The sequence below is a fragment of the Hippoglossus hippoglossus genome, chromosome 10 (genome assembly GCF_009819705.1).
Source record: "Hippoglossus hippoglossus isolate fHipHip1 chromosome 10, fHipHip1.pri, whole genome shotgun sequence".
Classification (NCBI taxonomy): Eukaryota; Metazoa; Chordata; class Actinopteri; order Pleuronectiformes; family Pleuronectidae; genus Hippoglossus; species Hippoglossus hippoglossus.
In genome coordinates this window covers 6,669,332-6,687,055 of record NC_047160.1, presented here as the reverse complement: position 1 = coordinate 6,687,055, position 17,724 = coordinate 6,669,332, and the positions used below count along the sequence as shown (strand labels likewise).

Genomic DNA, 17,724 nt, shown 5'->3' with positions numbered 1-17,724 from the left:
GAGAAACCTTGAGAAACTTTTTTTTTGCTTAGAATTTTTGTTTTTACAGCAACTTTCTCACATTTCAACAGGTTTTCAAAAGAAATAAAATTAATCCAAACAAATGTCACCATGACTCTTATTTTCATTCATTGATATACAAATACTTTCTATACTAGCTCATCAGAGTTACTGGAGTCAGTTTGAACATAGGGCACAATTTAGGTCAACTGAGAGTGTAAATGATCAGTAAAGGCCTTCGTGCCAACTTATTTTGATGATGGTGAAGTTCAATAGGATCCTTCAGTCAGTGACTCTACAAAACAGCAACATTTCAGAATGAGAGCTTTAAGTCTACACAGGTCAGTTTTTTTCTGATGTTCCTCTGATGTTGAAAAACCTGCACTGCTTAGGAAAGTCACTTTCTGCTCTTTGCTGGTTGTTCTCTTCTATCTGTCTATGTCACTGAGTCACTATCACAACGCAGATAGTTCTAGAGCAAAACTACAAGACTGGACATTGTACAGGACTAGAAGCCCTGAATCTGTCGAAATTCTCTTTGACCATTTGGTCTATCCAAAAGAATTCTAAGAAATTCATACAGATTCATGGAATGAAAGAGAAAGCAGCTTGTACCCAATGTCCGAAACATGAAAGAAAAAACGGCAGCGGGTTTAAACATACAGTATTAAAGGATTTGATCTATTCAGGGTAACCCGGTGCTTTTAAGAATGGGCCAAATTCACAGAAATTGAGGAGCATAAATTGAAGGCACAAAGATGTTTGTTTTTTTTAAAAAGACTTGTTATAACCCAGAGGAATGGCAGAAAAGTGCCAGTGATGAACACAAAGGATTTAACCAGACTTATGACAAGAATTGCTTGATTAACCTTCATTTTACATTTAATCTGAGTGGTTTGACTAAAATGTGCCTCTAACTTCAGGTAACATTCACAATCCCATTATTAATAAGCAGGAAGTAGAAAAAAGACCTACAATGTTTTTAGTAGACTCCAGGCAGAACAGAAGAGCTAAATTAAACCAGATTAACATAGAAAATATTCAACTAAGACAGATGGGCCCACAATGAGTTTGAAAACCAAAGAGAATTAAACTTAAACCAAGTTTTTATTATATCAAGGCATTACTCACAAGAACTTGTTTCCTCTACACTAATACTTGAAACACTAACTGCAAAACAAAAGTTAAATACAAAGGTTTTCATAAATTAAAGAAAAGCTCGTGATCAGGCGACAGGAGGTCTACACTGACAATGTTGTTGCCTTAATCCGGTTTGTCTGAAAGCAAAAGTTGATGCACTAATTTAAAAAGGCATCCATCCTCGACTGCTTTGTTAGTAAAAAATAACCAAAGTTAAGTTCATCTTGCAGCCTAATCAGAAATATCCCTTTGTCGATGTTAGAAAGGTTGTGATCAGTGTGGATTCTAGTTGACGGCAGAGATCCATGAAGGCGGATGGGAGTGTCACAACCGCGTGGGCTCTTTAAGTGGTGATTGTGCTGAATGCTTTCATCATGAGTCAGAGTTTATTCTATAACCGTATAAAAATGTGAATGTACTAGTTTTATCTGTGATTCTAGCTGTTGTATGTTCGGTGTATAATCCTTAAGTGCAGAATCTATATAATGGACAGCAGTTCATCTCATATTGTAACCTGCTGGTGACGCTCCTGTCTCCCTTTGCTTCACTCAAGACTTTTTAACAGTTTATTTGCATCAAAGTGCCTCAGATTTATGTTTCTCCATCGCTATGTCTTCGACTTCTCTTAATTCATGCTTGGTCCGACAGTCGGAAAGAATGAAAGCATTTTACAGTATGCAGACCGAAGCAAACAAAAAACAGACAATTTAAATGATGAGACTGGTAAATCATTCACTGCTGAGTGAATTCTAAGTGCCAAGCCATGATTTCCCCATGTATACACAAGTTATTTGAGAGACACCAAAACACGTCTGCCCCTTCCTTCTCAAAAGGATCATATATTTTACAGTTGATAATTAAGTCTTTCTGGAATCATACCTGAAAGACTGTAAGACTTATAAACTCGTGACTGCCAAATGTTGGAGTTTTAAACCACCACAGATTATTTCTCCACCTGTAGGAAACTAAAATAAATCTGAGATGTAAAGGGAAGGAACACACGTTTAATTCCGCTTTCAGACGTAGTTGTAATTCCCTGTTTTTTTCCAGTTTCACCTAATTTCTTTTGTCTCTTAAGTGAGCATTTTCAAACAGGGCAGTGACAAAAAAGCTAAACAAATATTTGTTGTTGATGGGGGAGGGGGATATGTTCAGGGATAATGCCTCAGTAAGAGATGATCTTTAGTCAACTCCCTGCTCTTCTTTTCCTTTTGTCCAAAAAGGTACTGATTATTTTACTTGTCACTCCACAGAAGAGCGCAAGATAACATACCAGTCAAGAAGAGTCCAGAGCAGTACACTCACAGACCAGACCAGCAGATACCAGACAACCTCTGGTCTACGGTAAACTTCCATGCTGATGAAATATGTGTATTCACGTGTTTGACGAAAAAAAGAAAGAAAAAGCGAGAGAGAGATTGAGATTCTACAATGGTATATGACCAGTTGCCTGTGTGTATTTCTGAATGTGTGTGTGTGTATCTGTATCTGAACGTGTGTGTGTGTGTGTATATCTAAATGAGAAGGTCCTCCAGTGGTGTATCTACGACACTCCGTTCACCAGCGGAGGAGCGTCTTGTTTGTCCTTCTTCATCCCTCGGTCTCTGATTGGTCTCGGATGATGATGACGGGACGGGCCGTCACTGCCGACACCACCCTGAGAGGAGGAAGGCCCTCCTCCTCCTCCTCCTCCTCCTCGACCCCCTGACGAGTGTTGCACGCTGCGCTCGTTGTTACCGTCCACACGGATCTGTGGGGAAAAGGAGACGAGTACAGTCTGGTCCCACAGTGCACAGGTTCAGAGAGTTGAGAAACATGATCACTGGTGAACTGGGTGTTTGCTAAGCCCCGTCCCCTTTGGTTACTGTTGCTATGAATGTCAAACTTTACACATATATTCTATACATATGCAGTTAACAGAGACTGCAGCAAATTTAACTGTTGGGGTTTGGATTTCACAAGAGCTGATTTTTATTGTTTCCAGAGCACTCAATAAAAAATAAAAAAACTAGTTAGTTATTAAGTCCAATTCATGCTTCTGCGTTGAAGCTATGCCGTAGGTACGCACGTTCTTTGTCGCGTGTTAGAAACTGCATCACACGCCCACTAGCACGTGGTGAATCCTGCAAAGGATCTCGTGGTGTTTTCTTGCTCATTCGGACATTATCCCGAGCTTTTACAGGGGGAATGATGGGGGCCTCTCACTCTGACATTTTCGTTCTCACATACAGCCGCTCCGAAGAATATCAGGAGACTATAAAGAATTCAGTGCATGTCTGAAAGCAGCTTTAGAGGTGCAGCTGCCGCTGATCAGATGTGATCCTGACATGCTCAAACACCTTGTCGCTGTTTTGTGGTTTGTTCCTGCTCGTACCACTGTGAGTAGCACCTCCCCCATGTTGAGTGAGAGCTCCTCACAAGCTTCACTGTTTCTGAGATGCTTTGACTCAGTTGTCTGGCCATAATGATTTGGCCATTGTCAAACTTGCTTTGGTCTTTTCACCTGCCCTTTATTAGTACATCCGACAAGTTGACTACAAGAGTTCAGTGTTTGTTTACAGTCATATATGTCCTATATATTGACGGATAATCGACGTTATTTGTTTTCAATTGACAATTGAGATGTTTTGAGAGGGGGAGGGCTGCTTGCAGCTAGGCTGAAATCAGTAAAAAGATACTCGTTTTTAACATTAGTTTGGACTTAAAATGTACATTTTCCATACACTTGTTGAAGCTGTTTGTTATTAGAGTCGAAAGGTAAAATGTGTGTGTATGTCTGTCTGTGTGTGTGTTACCTGTAGGCTGTCTTCCGGCGCTCTGGTCTTGGGGTCTCTGATATGACGAGGTCTTGGATCACCCCACTGCATGTCGTCACCTAAACCAAGACAAAAACAATCCCCAACCAGAAATGAAGCCAAATTGCCAACATTGCTGAAATCTTGCATCGATTACGTCTTTTGGAGCCAATGTCTGTGCAGTAGTGATCGGGGGATGGAGCTGTCGTATCCAGGTCTCGTCAATGCACGCACTCAACCAATCAAGTCTGTTTTACCCCGTTTTTAAAGCATCAAATAACTAATTAAAACCCAATTTATCATAAACACTTGAACAAACAGTGTGGTAAGATCTAGAAAGAAAAAAAAATAATGTGTAATTTGACTTTAGTTTGGTCCATGTGCGATTTGCTAACATGGAGGAGGCAGGGTTTAAGACCTTTACTGCAGCCCGCCACCATGAGGCGATCAAGATGCATTGGCTTCACTTATGGAAGAGCCATCATGTCATCGATCTTTAGTTAAAGTCTAAGATCTCAACTTAAAAGTTTTCATATGCGTCCCCACAACTTGATGGGAAGATGACAATGAGTGATAAACTTATTCTGGAATCAAACACCACTCACTCCATCACTGTCACGCAGCCAAAACCCTCACATGTCCCTACATGACTTAAGAGAGGAACTCTTGGCAGGGTTTAATTTATGAGCATCATAAATGTGGGTCTCCTGGAAAAGAAAACACTCATGAGAATTTATTAGCAAAGAGAGTCCGCGGAGATCTCATTATTTGATTCATGCCCATTCTTCAGGCTATAATTTGATGAAAGGCATCTCAAACATATTTATTTCCATTAACTATGCTAAGTGACTTCTCTCTTTTTTCTACTACTTGAAACATTATCTTCCAAATCAGCTAAACTCAAATGGTGGAAAGATAATGAACAGTTGAATAACTGATTAGGAATATGTTTATCAGGATTTTCTAATGGAAATGTTTAACTTGTCTACATAAATTCTTCAATACATCTGCAGAGAAAAATCCTATTGCTACAAAGAGGTCAAATAACTGCCATTGATAATCACTACCAACCTTTATACCCTCCTCCTCCTCTTCCTCTTCCCCCTCGTCCCCTTGGTCCACCACCGCCTGGTCTCTTCCTCCCATCTGTCCTTCTGGGCAGAGTCCCGCCTCCTGTCATCAGCTCCTCGGTGCAGGCCAGCGACCAGTCGCTGAGCTCCTCTCTGTGATCTGACTCTGTCTCTGAAGCATTGGATGCCTCTGAGTTAGTGCCTGGGGAACCAGGTACATAAGTGAAACCTCATTTAACAGCCTCGGAAAGATAACATGGAATTAACCTTTGACTAACTGTTTAGTTTTAAAAGGAAATCATTGCCTGGGGAAGACAGACTCCATTCAGTACTTGTAATCTTGTACTAGCTGCATGTTTCATATCCTTTCCATTCAAATGTCTGAAATCTAAACACTTAATTTACAGAGTGGACACACAACACATACATTTTTGGATTTAAAGCTTCAGGTATTCAGTTTCCCTTCTATATGTACAGGCACAGTTTCTAATTAATATGTTACGATTATTTGAACAGGATTTAATTAGTTTTCTTGATTGTAGTTATTTTATTGTACCTGAGGCAAAAGCTGCACCTCCTCCTCTTCGTCCTCGCCCCCCTCGTCCTCCCCCTCCGGTGTAGGGCTTCCCTCCTCCTCCCGCTCCTCTTCCCATCCCCAGTCCCATGCCGTTATCGAACACGTAGGTTTTGTCTTTCAGATTCCGAGGTCCCGTCCCTCCTCCTCCACCTCCTCCTCCTATCTGTCTCAGCTGCTCGTCAATCTGGAGACGCTCTAGGCGGAGCTGATCCACCTCCTGTGGACATGGACAATTGGAAAAAAGTTTAAGTTGTTTATTCTGGTTTAGATCATATTCAAAACACAGACCCCATTCGGAGATGGTATTAACATCCATCCTGAGTGACCGATCATAAGTGGTTTGCGTGAATTTGAAGTCTGAACACACCCAAATGAATCCTCAATGCATCTTGAGATCCGAACACTCAGACCACATTCAGAAGTGATCTGGCCACATAATTTTAGCAGTGGGAAAGCATATGTGACCTGGACCACATATGAAGGACAACGTTTTCAGCTGACGTTCTTTGACCCGCTTTAGTTTATCACTCATTTCATCAGACACATCAGTAAACTCGGAAAAACATAAGTTGGTCTTCAGGAACAGAAATGATTGAGTCATAATTATTTGCACATAGAGTGGTAAAGTGAGATCCAATCACAAATGGTCACAGGGGACAGCATTTTAATACCAGGTGTGAACAGACAAACTTAGAGCCGTCCACCTGTGATGAGATCTCTCAGGAGGAACGTCAATACCAGGTCTGAACAGGCCAAAAGCATTGAGTTCAAAGACAATACATACAGTGCTAATCACATATTCAGCTCAGAAAGTTAATCAATTCATTTGATCCATTCATTTATGTTTATATAGAAATATGAAAGTACAGAGAATTAAACAACTTTAAAAGTTGTGGAGTGTGATGATTGAAAATAGTTTGCGTTGCTATGATGACTCTTAAATTTAATCTTGCTAAGTGAAATATACTTTCAACATTCCTCACTGTAAACATGAGTATTGCATTGTGTAATTTTAAGCATTATGCTGTTACTTTGACCTTGGAGCTGGGCCTGGTCAAAACTTCAAAACAACTGATGGCAGATGTTATGACTGTTGATTACACACACACACACACACACCTTAAGGTAGTTCAGATGGTAGTCCAGCAGTACTGTAGCATTGGAGATGCTTTCCTTGGTCCCCACAAAAACGAATGGCACCATTCCCTGTGAGAGGTGTAAAGAACATGAAAGATAGTGGTTCACATACTCACACTATTGCAGTTATACTTATTCATGGAGGTCCACTTTGCAGGACTTAGGGAGATGAGTAGAATATTCATAATAATTTTTGGATTCGTGTAAGATCATTTGAAACTGATAATTGCTGTGTTTCTCTTTAATTATTTCAACATAGGAAGTAGGTCCTCTTCCATGTTTCTACAGTAGCCCAGAATGGACAAACCAAACCCTGGCTCTCTGTAGGGCCTTTTGCAGTTTTACATTAACCAAAGGCCATTGTACCACACTATACTGTTCTACTGTTCAACTCCACTGAAAGATGCCACTAAACCCTACACCGTGAACCTTTTAAATACATTCAATAGCAGGGGTTCACAAACTTTTGTGGCTTAGGACGCCATTTTAAAATCTTGAATTATTAATTAATCACTAATAACAATAGGGGATGGAAATAATAAATGATTATGAAAAACTTCTAGAGTGTGTCGTGATGTGTCGCAAAGTTTCCTTCCCAACTGACCTCGTCTGCTGCTGCTGCCGCCACTGCCGACGGCTTCTTGTCGTTTTCAGGTTCAATACGAACCCGCACCACACCAGACTTATCAACCACTTCCTGGATCAGTTTACCATTCTTGCCAATGACCTTTCCTGTGAAGACAGATACATCATCCATCAGTGTCTACTGGAACTCCAGAGTTTAATCGTCTGGCTAATCCTTAAATAAAGTCATGTTACCGCATGAATGGTCTCATCATCTCAGTTGATTGATTTTCTCACCTACTAAGTTCCTGGGAACTTTGATGACATCTTCAGAAAACTCCAGGAAACACCTCGCTAAACGAACAGCCTCCTGGTCCTTAGACAGACAAGCACAATGATTTCACATAAAATGTCTCTAAGCTCAGGTCTGTACTTGTAAATCCAGAAACAAGAGGGGCTTGATCTATCAATCCTACCTCTCCATATATGTGAAAGGTGCATGTTTCTTCATCCAGGTCTATGTTAGTGACTCCTGGGACCTTACGAGCTTGTTGAATGTTTGCTCCGTGAGTCCCAATGGCCAGACCCATTAAATCATCCCTAACTACAAACTGTTCATGAAACCGTGATGCAAGCTGTCTGGAACTCTGTAGAAACACACACACAAGGGAAATGTATCAAAGGGCAAAACACAGCAAACAAGAATTATATGACTGATGACAAATCATTTAAAATCATTATTTTTAACAGCAAAATTATAAATTGAAATGCCTATGATCACAAGCATATATTTGTATGTGTGTGTGTGTGTGTGTGTATATATAAAAGTCTACCTCCAGTTGTCGGTTGGCCTCTTCGTTCCTTGTCATGAGAGACAGTTTGGTGCGGAGGCTCCTAAAGTGCATGTCACTCATCATATTGGCGCGTTTCATTGTGACCTCATTCACTGACTGCGAAAACAATTAACACCCATTTGACACAAAGAACCTTAATGTGGAATATGTTTTCGATGATGTCATCTACAAAACGTAATGTAAGTGACTTCCTACAAATGACTGTAAGATACACACGTGTACCACAGTAACATAGATTTGTGTCATGTTTATCAAATGTAATTCAAGAGATAGACAAGAGACTTTTGTCTTAAGTTCTTAAACAAAAATATTATTTTTATGTACCAGGATGACCAGCTGCTTTTTTTCTGAGTCATAGGTGACAGTGAACGCTCCCACAGCCTTCTTAAAGTCTTTGTGTGCCGATTCCTTGGAGCACCTGTCAAAACAGAGTCACACAAATTCATATCATGAGAATTCAGTCATCAGGGGCATGAGTGTAAAAATCTTACATACCTTACACATACATCACAGATTTGTGCCTGATAAAACATATGTTGTCTTTTCAGAGCAAAACACAAACAATCATAGCCATTTCTTATAAAAGGATTATTAGTATTATATTATTGCAGGTTTTAGACAGAAACCAAGAATGTGACCCACACATTCTTGAATGGGTGCTACAAATTGAAGTGCTGTATTAGTGGCACATACCACTGTTATATGGCATTAACACTGTACCAGCTAATCATGCTGCCACCTCACAGATGTGGCTAAAGATCAGCAGGTTCTGTTTAAAAGTTGTATGCTACTGATAATATACAACTGGTCTCACACTGCTTTAATAACAACAGCTACACAACTGTTTCTCCTCTCACCCCAACCGGTCTAGGCAGATCGCTGCCTACACTGAAGCTGCTTTCAGACCTGCATTGAACTCCAATAATCTCCTGACATTCTCCAGATTGGCTGTATGTGAGAAAGCAAATGTAAAAACTTTGCCGGTGTTGATGTGCTGTACACAAAAACATGCGATTTCGACAATATAATTAATATGTTACGCTCTGCATCTGCCTACTGCACCACCCCTAACCTGAAAACTCTGGATATTTTAGTTTTGTTGTCTCAGCGGAGAATCTCCTGCTGCGTTGTTCATGTGTCAAAAGCAAACTCCAAAGAACATCCCGACCCAATTGTGTGGACATTCTCCGGAGTTTATGTCTGAAAATGGCTTTAGTCTGGTTCTGCTTGAGGTTTCTTCCTGTTAAAAGGGAGTTATTATCTTTCCACAGTTGTCAAGTGTTTGCTTGTTGTGGGAATGTTGGGTTTCTCCACAATATTATATACTATTTAAAGTACCTTTACAGAACGTATGTTGAGATTTGATGCGACAGAAATAAAAATGAATAACTGTATTGAATTGAGATGCATGCAGTTGTCACAAAAGTCTTTGTGTGCGTCCTGTCTTTAAATCAAACTTACATCTGTCGTAGATCCTCGGGTACATCCAGTCTGATCTTGATGAATGTGTTTTTTGTGGCTGGTTTGTTTGGGTTGACTGGCCGTAACCTCTCCAGTGTCACAATCTCATTTAATGTAGCGTCGCATGCAGCATATTCTATTACGTAGAACTAGAGATATAGACAGACAAAGATAGAATCAGAGTGATCCAGTTCTGCATATCTGAAACAACAGATTTTGTCCAATCTAAATTGTTCATAGAATATAATCATCAGTTATAATAACAGAATTACAAACTTCTGGAAAGAATGTGGGTAAGGGAAAAAGTGAGAAAGAGCCAGTAAGTGAGAGACAAAGGAAGAGTTGCAGATATTAAAAAAGGCAGGGGATGAGATCGAATGAAAAACCAGGTCAGAGACAAAAATGGGTAACAGAAGTAAAACGAACAGCTCAGTGAGACATAACTGACACATTAGCCTAAATCCAATCTGCCAACTACTTATCAGCTGAAACTAAAAGTCCCCCCACCAATTTAAAACTGACTGTACACTTATAACTTATAATCTACACTTCATGGCACTTATATATATATATATATTTTTTTTTTTATTCTTAAACACTTGGGCTTCCCAGCCCACTGAAACTGAGAACTGATGTAGGACTTAACGAAAACATGTATGACACCGTTGTCATGCTGATTTTACTTGCATAATAACTTTAGTAAGTATTGTTTTGTTGGGTTCCGGTGCTTCATTAAGTTTGACGCATTCCTTCCTTCCTCCCTTCTTCTTCTCTCGGTTTACTGGCGGATCGCAAAGATAAAAGGTGCAAAACCCCACCAACTCTACAAGCTGTTTCTTCCAGGACTTACTCTCTGCTCTCAACTATTGCTCAAACATTTGCTGCACGTCCCGGTGTCTGAATCCTTTCGCATGAAATACAGCCACATTTTCTACCATTTAGCTTTTGGCATTTTGTTGTCTTGAGTATTGGAGTAGCTACTACCTAACTGTAGGCTGACGTTACATGCAGCCAGAGCCATGTAGACAGTGTGCTGTCACCAAAGTTAAATGTAATGTTAACAAGGCACGGGCAGTGATGTGTATGTTCCCTGTAAGCATGTCAACTAGGTCAGTGCATAGCTCTGCATTGAAATCTGTATTTTGATTTAGTCTAGTATGTACTGGCTATGAAGGAACTGGTGCCTGACTTTGGTACACAACCCTAGTCTTAAATTGTATATTAAGAGTTAGAAAACATGCAGACTTAACCTTACCTCTCCTTTAACCATGCGAACCTTAGCCAGCCACCACCCACAAGGCTCTTTGTCATTAGCCCTGGAATATACCTGGTAACACACACAGTGCATTTCTTAAAACTTTCCACTCATTACACAAAGTCTGGCTCAGAGGCAAAGAGTCTGGACGAGTAAATAAACAGATTGTATTCAGAGATTCACTAATTTGTGCTTCTTATTAATGTCATTTAAAAGCAAGATTCTTTAAAAGCCTTTTTGAGAACTTCACAGAAGGAAACTTCCAAACCCAAATCATTTTATTCAGAAAAATGGACGACTTGCTCATTAAACATTTATTAAATAGTAAGGGGCGTTCTCTGATGAATTCTGAAGAACACATTTAAATTATTCCATGAACTGAATTATTTAGTTTCACAGATCAAAACACAAATGAATGAAGATAGCAATAAGCAAAAGTAAAAAATTTGAAACAAAGGTAGGGTTGGATATCGAACTCTGTGCTTTTTAGGGTACCGACCGATAACGTCGGTACTACCGGGTACTGGTTCACATTAAATCAATCGGTGCCAAATTTCAGTACACTGGGTGAGAGAGTATGTATACGTGAATGAGAGTATAAGAGAGAGAATATGTTAAATAAAGAGAGAGAGCAAAACCATGTGACTCACCCCCGGAACGGGATCATGGCAAGCTCATTTCTGATCAGTGCACACAATCAGAACAACGGTGATGTCAATTGCGCAGACGCCCAGGGAGCCATGCACAGCACCACGGCACTGACCGAGGGACCGTCAGAGTGTGCACAGCCCGGCCACAGCTCCGCCAAGGAGAGCACCCAGGGAGCCATGCACAGCTCCACTGAGTCCAAGTTTTTTCTAAGTAATTTACTGCTCCTCTCTGTATCTCTATCATTAGCGCTGCGCACTGCCAACTGAATTGAGCGCACCCTGCCATCTCCACCGGCTCTTCGTACATTGTCTAAGTTTACAAATTCTGTTGTTTTTACCCAGACTGAGTTTACACGTGTCCGATGACACTGTTTGTTTGTGTGAGTGCATGTCAGCGCGAGAGACAAGCTGAATTATGAATGGATGTGCAGTTTAGAAGAAAGATTTGACTCATTGAAGAAAAGTATTTATCTTTGATAATCAGTGTTGATATTGTGGCGTCATTTCAAACAAATGTTTAAACGTAGCAGATCAGAGACAGCGGAGCAGTCGATTAAGAGCACTGGAGTCAGTGTGTGTGTGGTGCCGTTACCTTTCCTTAAAGTTACGTTACTATCATACTGAATCTACACAATTATTTTGTAGTAAGCAATCGCTTATAGTAATGAAATAAGCCAGGGACAAACGTGATCACTAGAAGTGGTTCTGGAATTTTGTTGGGAGGCGGATACCTCGCAATACACTATGCATAAAAAAAACCTGGTCAGATATTTGTGTGTGAGAGTAAAGTACCGCCCAGTACCAGTTCAAATGTGAATGGTACCCAACCCTAAACAAATATTTTTAAATTATAAGTGAAAATCAGATATGAAAACATAATTTGTACCACCAACTGTACACTGCAGGTTCATTGTTTTTTATGCAGAACTCTTGACTAAACTGCAGCACAATGTGCATTTCCTCTCTTTTGTTCCATTTCAGTCTATTGAAAGTTGGCCTCTGCTCACTATGTCAGGTCAATGTTTCATAGAAAGCTATGCTACCTGCAGCAAGTAACAGCATCAATTATGTTTTAATGTATTTTTTTTATTATGTAAATGACCTCGTTTCGAGGTGGCCTGTTATGTTTTTTTCAGTTGTTTTATTACATCTGAAGAAGGACTCACCATTGACTTCAATTGTATTGGATTCTGCTGCAACAAAGTTTACCCCTGAAACTCCAGAAGTGTTTTGTGGACTCAAACAGTTCACCCACCCCTCCACCGGCATAGGGGTAAGAAGATAATGAGTGAATTCGCATTTTTCGGTGAACTATCCCTTTAAAAGACCTGCTCCTCTTTCGTTCTCACTGTACCAACTTTGTCTTTGGTGTTAATGCTGATTTTCTTAAAACTATTCTGAAGGTATTGAATCAGTCCCACCTCGACCTCATCGCTCTCATTTATCTCTTTGCAGAACCCTGTTGGAGGAGGAAATCGCACATCCTGGAATGGGATCTGACGCTCCGGCTGCCAGCTGGGGCGGAGGAGCACATACAAAAATAAGAGTTAATTTGATCACTGGCAATTTTAACACTCAACAATATATCATAATTTGTTGTGTGTCCATTTGTTTTACTCACTTGTTTTCAAAAGCCACAGTGACTGATCCTTCATGAACATCCTTCACAAAGGCCTAGAAGAATCCAAGAGGGGAATAACAAAAATTAAAATAGCCAGAATTTGACATACTACAACAACAGGAGTGTTACACTGGCGTCAAGCATGCAATTCAGCAACCCAACAGCCCAGTGTTTCTTTATGGGGGTTTTTGGCTTCGTCAGGTTTGGTTGCGTCTCTCTCTCTGGTTGTGCACATAGTCTGTCCATGTGTGTCAAGTACTGCAAGTAGGACATACAACGCCTCAGAGGAAAAGGGAGATGGAGAGTCTAGCCTATGGGTAGCATTAGCCTAGTAAGCTAGCAGCCAGTAATGGATTAAATTAAGTACAAACTTAAAAAAATCCCCAAAAAGTCAAGGAAAGCTTTTTATGACCTCGACCCATGAAGGAGAATGCACATTCAGAAGCTATGCACAGATTATGACAGTTCGGATAGTGAGTTTTAGGAACAAAGTTCTGAGGTTGAGGCCAAATTTGAGGAACGTTCAAAGGGAGAAGCTTTCTTTTATTTCTTAAACTAACAGGTAAGGTTAAAGTCTCTCCAAAGATATGATGGTGTCATGTGCTGGCAGTAAGCTGCAATGACTACTCAGGCTGTTGTCGAGTCTTCTGCTACGGTTTCTCTCTTCAGAAAAGATCACAATGCAGTTGTGATATTTAATATGCTAATTAAGGACCTCAGCTTATTTTGAAAGGTAATACAGTGCCAAAGATGCAACTATCATTTTCCACCTACCGTTTTCATTAATCTCTAAAAGGCTGCTAAAAATATATTAACTAAAAATTTAATAATCAACCAATCACCCTCACAGTCATTTTAAAAGATAATATGTTCATCAATAGCATTTAAATGTCTCTTTAAAATCAAACAGATAAATCCTTAAAGCATTTGATCTGCATTAAGCTGCAACCTATTTGGCTCTGTTAAACACAGAACATGAACTACATGTATGTTGGTATTAACAGCCTGGACCCAGGCTGGCATCAGAGTTCACAATCATACCAATTGAACCACTGAACAACATCAGTGTGTCTCTTAGAAACACATCTACCTCCCACAGCTTTATGTTCACACAGGGATTTGTTTCTTTTTTTGGACAAACCAATAATGAATCTCATATCTAATGATATAGTTGTATAATCCAACAGTTTTAACTAGATAATGACATGTAATGTTTATATTCATATATAATTTTAAGAACGAAATAGTCATCTTCATAAATAAACTCACAAACCGACTTGATGCATCTAGTATATTTAAAACTAGGTTACACTAGAGTATTTCAGGTCCAGATGTCTGTAACACTGCTCACATCTCACACAAACATGGATTTTTTGTGGATATCATAAAATAATATAATGCTGACTGTTAAACATTTTTTTTTAGTTGTATTAAATTGGAATAATACCAGCTAATCAAATTTCAGGCCAGCATCACTATTTGCATTTGTGGCCGCTGTGGCTCAGTGACTTGATCCCCAGCACATCCAGTCTGCATGCCAAAGTCTCCTTGGGCAAGACACTGAACCCCCCCCTCCCCCAAGCTACCCCTGACAGCTGGGCTGACAGTGTATGAATGGGGTGTGATGATGGTGTGTGAAGAAGAGGTATGTAGAGAATGTGTGTGTGATGGGTGAAAGTGACTTGTATAGTAAAGCGCTTTGATTGGTCAATAAGACAAGAAAAATGCTATATGAATGAGGTCAATTTATTATTCTCAATGATTTTTTTAAAATCTGGAACATGCATTGGAGGTGTAGGAACTAATTTCTAAATTTAAAACACTTAAGCTGGTGTTGAATGAAGCACAATGCACATGGCTACAGTGACGAAGATTTGCAGGCAAGGTGGGGGACTCAAAGCTCACAACAACTCAGAATGATTTCCAATGGTTGTCCTTTGCAATCACATGCATCCCAATAGTTTGGCAGCAGCAAAGTTTTGAATTCTAGAAAGGTGATAGTTGGTGCAAGCATTCACAATTAAGTCAGATTAGAGGAGCTACTGGCTATAATCTGTAGAGCTTTCATCAATCAGTCAGCATATGTGAGCTTTAAATTCTAACCAACTGCCTTCCTTTACACTTGTACGTAGTGTTTCATATTCAATTGATTTTATGGCCTTCCTTACATCTTTCCTGTTTAATACTCCTCCTCAACTGTTCTCAAAGAACAATCACCCAAACTGGACATGAATGTCCATCCTACAGAAAATCGTTCCAATGTTAATAACCTTAAGGACTTGAGTACTTCTCCCACCACTGACCCCGTATGACCGACACCTGCCCAGGTATGTATGGCCCAAATGCCCAACCTCCACAACTCTTGCTCATCCTACTTGTTGTCTTCAAAATTACTCTCAAATCCTCAGCAGCGTCGATAAAATTAACACGAGCTGCAGGTGATACAAATAAAAACCCAGATTTGCTGCTGTAATCCTCTGAAAAACAATGACTGAATGCTAGAACTTGGTGAACCTGCAGGCAACTGCCCATCACACAGCCCGTCGATTTGATCAAACATGTCGCCACCAGCATCACTACTACAACTGGAATGAATTAACACACCGACACCAGCACCAATAACTCAACAGGCAGCGTTTAGCAGCAGACTGTCGTTGGCTTTGTTTACAGATTTCCAGCCTTCACATCCCTGTGGAGGCTGCACAGAAGCACTGAGGCCCGCTGATACAAACAAATGTTTCCTAGCTAATCCGCCAGGGTAATTTCACATGAGTTAGCCTGAGCTTAGTGCACGGTGCAGTGTGTGAGATGACAAAGCTCCACAAAAGGTGTTTGCCTACCTTATAAAAGGCCCCGCTGGTTCCCCTCACTTCCGCGACTAGTTCATCCATGACGCAAGTTACTAGCTAGCTAGCTAACCACCGTTAGCGACGTTACTAGCTAGCTAGCTAACCACCGTTTTCGACGTTAGTAGCTAGCTAGCTAACCACCGTTAGCGACGTTAGTAGCTAGCTAGCTAGCTGGCTAGCCTGGCGCTAGCCAAGGCAGTTTGCTATGGTTGGCGTCGCTAGCGAGACAAATACCCTGCCAGCGGAGAGCAGGAAGGGGCCAAGATCACTCTCTGTGACCGTGATGCGCGTCTAGTTCTGAGCCGTCTGTGAATCCTGCTTTTATTTCCGGCACACTTGCACTCCCGAATGTTTGATAACGCAAAGCGACCCCTGTAGCTAGCCTGGTTAGCTTGTAGTAGCTAGTTATGTTAATGTGTGGTGAGTGGTGAAGCAGCCTCTGCTGGTCGCATCTCTCCATGTGACGTCTCCACTCTCTTCCTCTGCTGAGGACACGCTCATCCACGCTGTTACTGCTCTCCACAGGTGACACACGAGAATGTCTCCGTTCGTCTGAGCATCTGAGCAATGTCTTTATATTAACAACACAAAAACAGAGTATTATTGTTAGTATTGTTATTATTACTGTTGTTTTTATTATTGTTGTTATTATTATGATTACGTTCTTTGTTATTAGTATTATTAGTATTGTTGTTTTTATTATTCGTATTATTATTATCATTATTATTTTTAGTAGTAGTAGTAGTGTTGTTATTATTAGTATAATTACTTTTATAATGGTGCAGCAGAGATTACATTCTTATCCATACATTGTCAGCTTAGATTTAATTTACTCCCTTTTGGGTTAATGTATTTATTTTTGTGTTCCCTTGGTATGATCGTATACACAATGTCTGTAAATGATAGGGTTACTGGTTGATGATCAGCCCCAAGGTCCCAACTTTTCAAAATAAAAGCTCTGCAATTCAGCTTGTTATGAAATATTGCAGCAACAAAGCAAAAATTGTGCTTTTACTTTGAAGACAAAGCTGTGACTCCCGTGAATGTTTGTGTCATTGTTCCATGGTGAAATAAAAAATAAAATACTCAAATAATCAAATTATCTGGTGACCCGGTTGCCGACCACTGCTGTAGATTATCTGAGGATGTAGAAGAAGACATGTTGAACTTTGTCCGCAGACTGAAGGCACGCAGGGCAGTGTGTCTACAGACTCCTACAGAGTCGCCTGTTTATATGGTTTATTCACATTGAGAGAGGTGTGGAGAGTGGACAGTGGGAGTCTGGATACAAGGAGTGGGCAAATAAATTGAATTTGTTTTTTCAACAGATTTGATTCTGGTCATGTTTTTTTTAAACTATAGTGAGACTGAGTCATTTAGAAATGTTAATATTCTGTCACCTGTAGAGTCAGTATCAAGAGGAGTAATCCATAGAATATAACATGTTCTGTTTGACCTCTCTGATCATTTACAACATTCTCAACAGCACTCATCTGCTCCATCCATTAAAGGACACATGAGCTGCTTGAGAATTACATTTTCTAGGCAGAGACTGGGAAGAGCCACAAGCCACATGATTGGAGAGCGAAAGAAAGATGGAGAAAGACGACTGATGTCGACAAAATTACATGAGGAGGCAAAGAAGGAGAAAAATACGGAAAGTACAAGAGGTCAGGTAAACACAGAAGCCCTGACAGTGAGATATGAAACAGGCATAGGAGGACTTAAAGGGATCAACAACAGTGAGATCA

At 40.2% G+C, this 17,724-nt stretch overlaps 1 protein-coding gene across 1 annotated transcript; it reads right to left on the bottom strand.

The window, feature by feature from the left end:
• Nucleotides 1-775: 775 nt before the first annotated feature.
• Nucleotides 776-16,519, bottom strand: fmr1 (FMRP translational regulator 1). The gene is made up of 15 exons (XM_034597538.1): nucleotides 15,965-16,519; nucleotides 13,125-13,177; nucleotides 12,925-13,018; nucleotides 10,854-10,925; nucleotides 9,599-9,747; nucleotides 8,462-8,555; nucleotides 8,117-8,233; nucleotides 7,760-7,930; nucleotides 7,581-7,659; nucleotides 7,324-7,451; nucleotides 6,702-6,788; nucleotides 5,562-5,799; nucleotides 5,007-5,207; nucleotides 3,936-4,015; nucleotides 776-2,890 (listed from the first exon to the last, which is right to left on the bottom strand). Exons 1-15 carry the CDS (start codon nucleotides 16,013-16,015, stop codon nucleotides 2,684-2,686), a joined length of 1,821 nt encoding a protein of 606 aa, XP_034453429.1. The 5' UTR covers nucleotides 16,016-16,519; the 3' UTR covers nucleotides 776-2,683.
• Nucleotides 16,520-17,724: the final 1,205 nt, after the last annotated feature.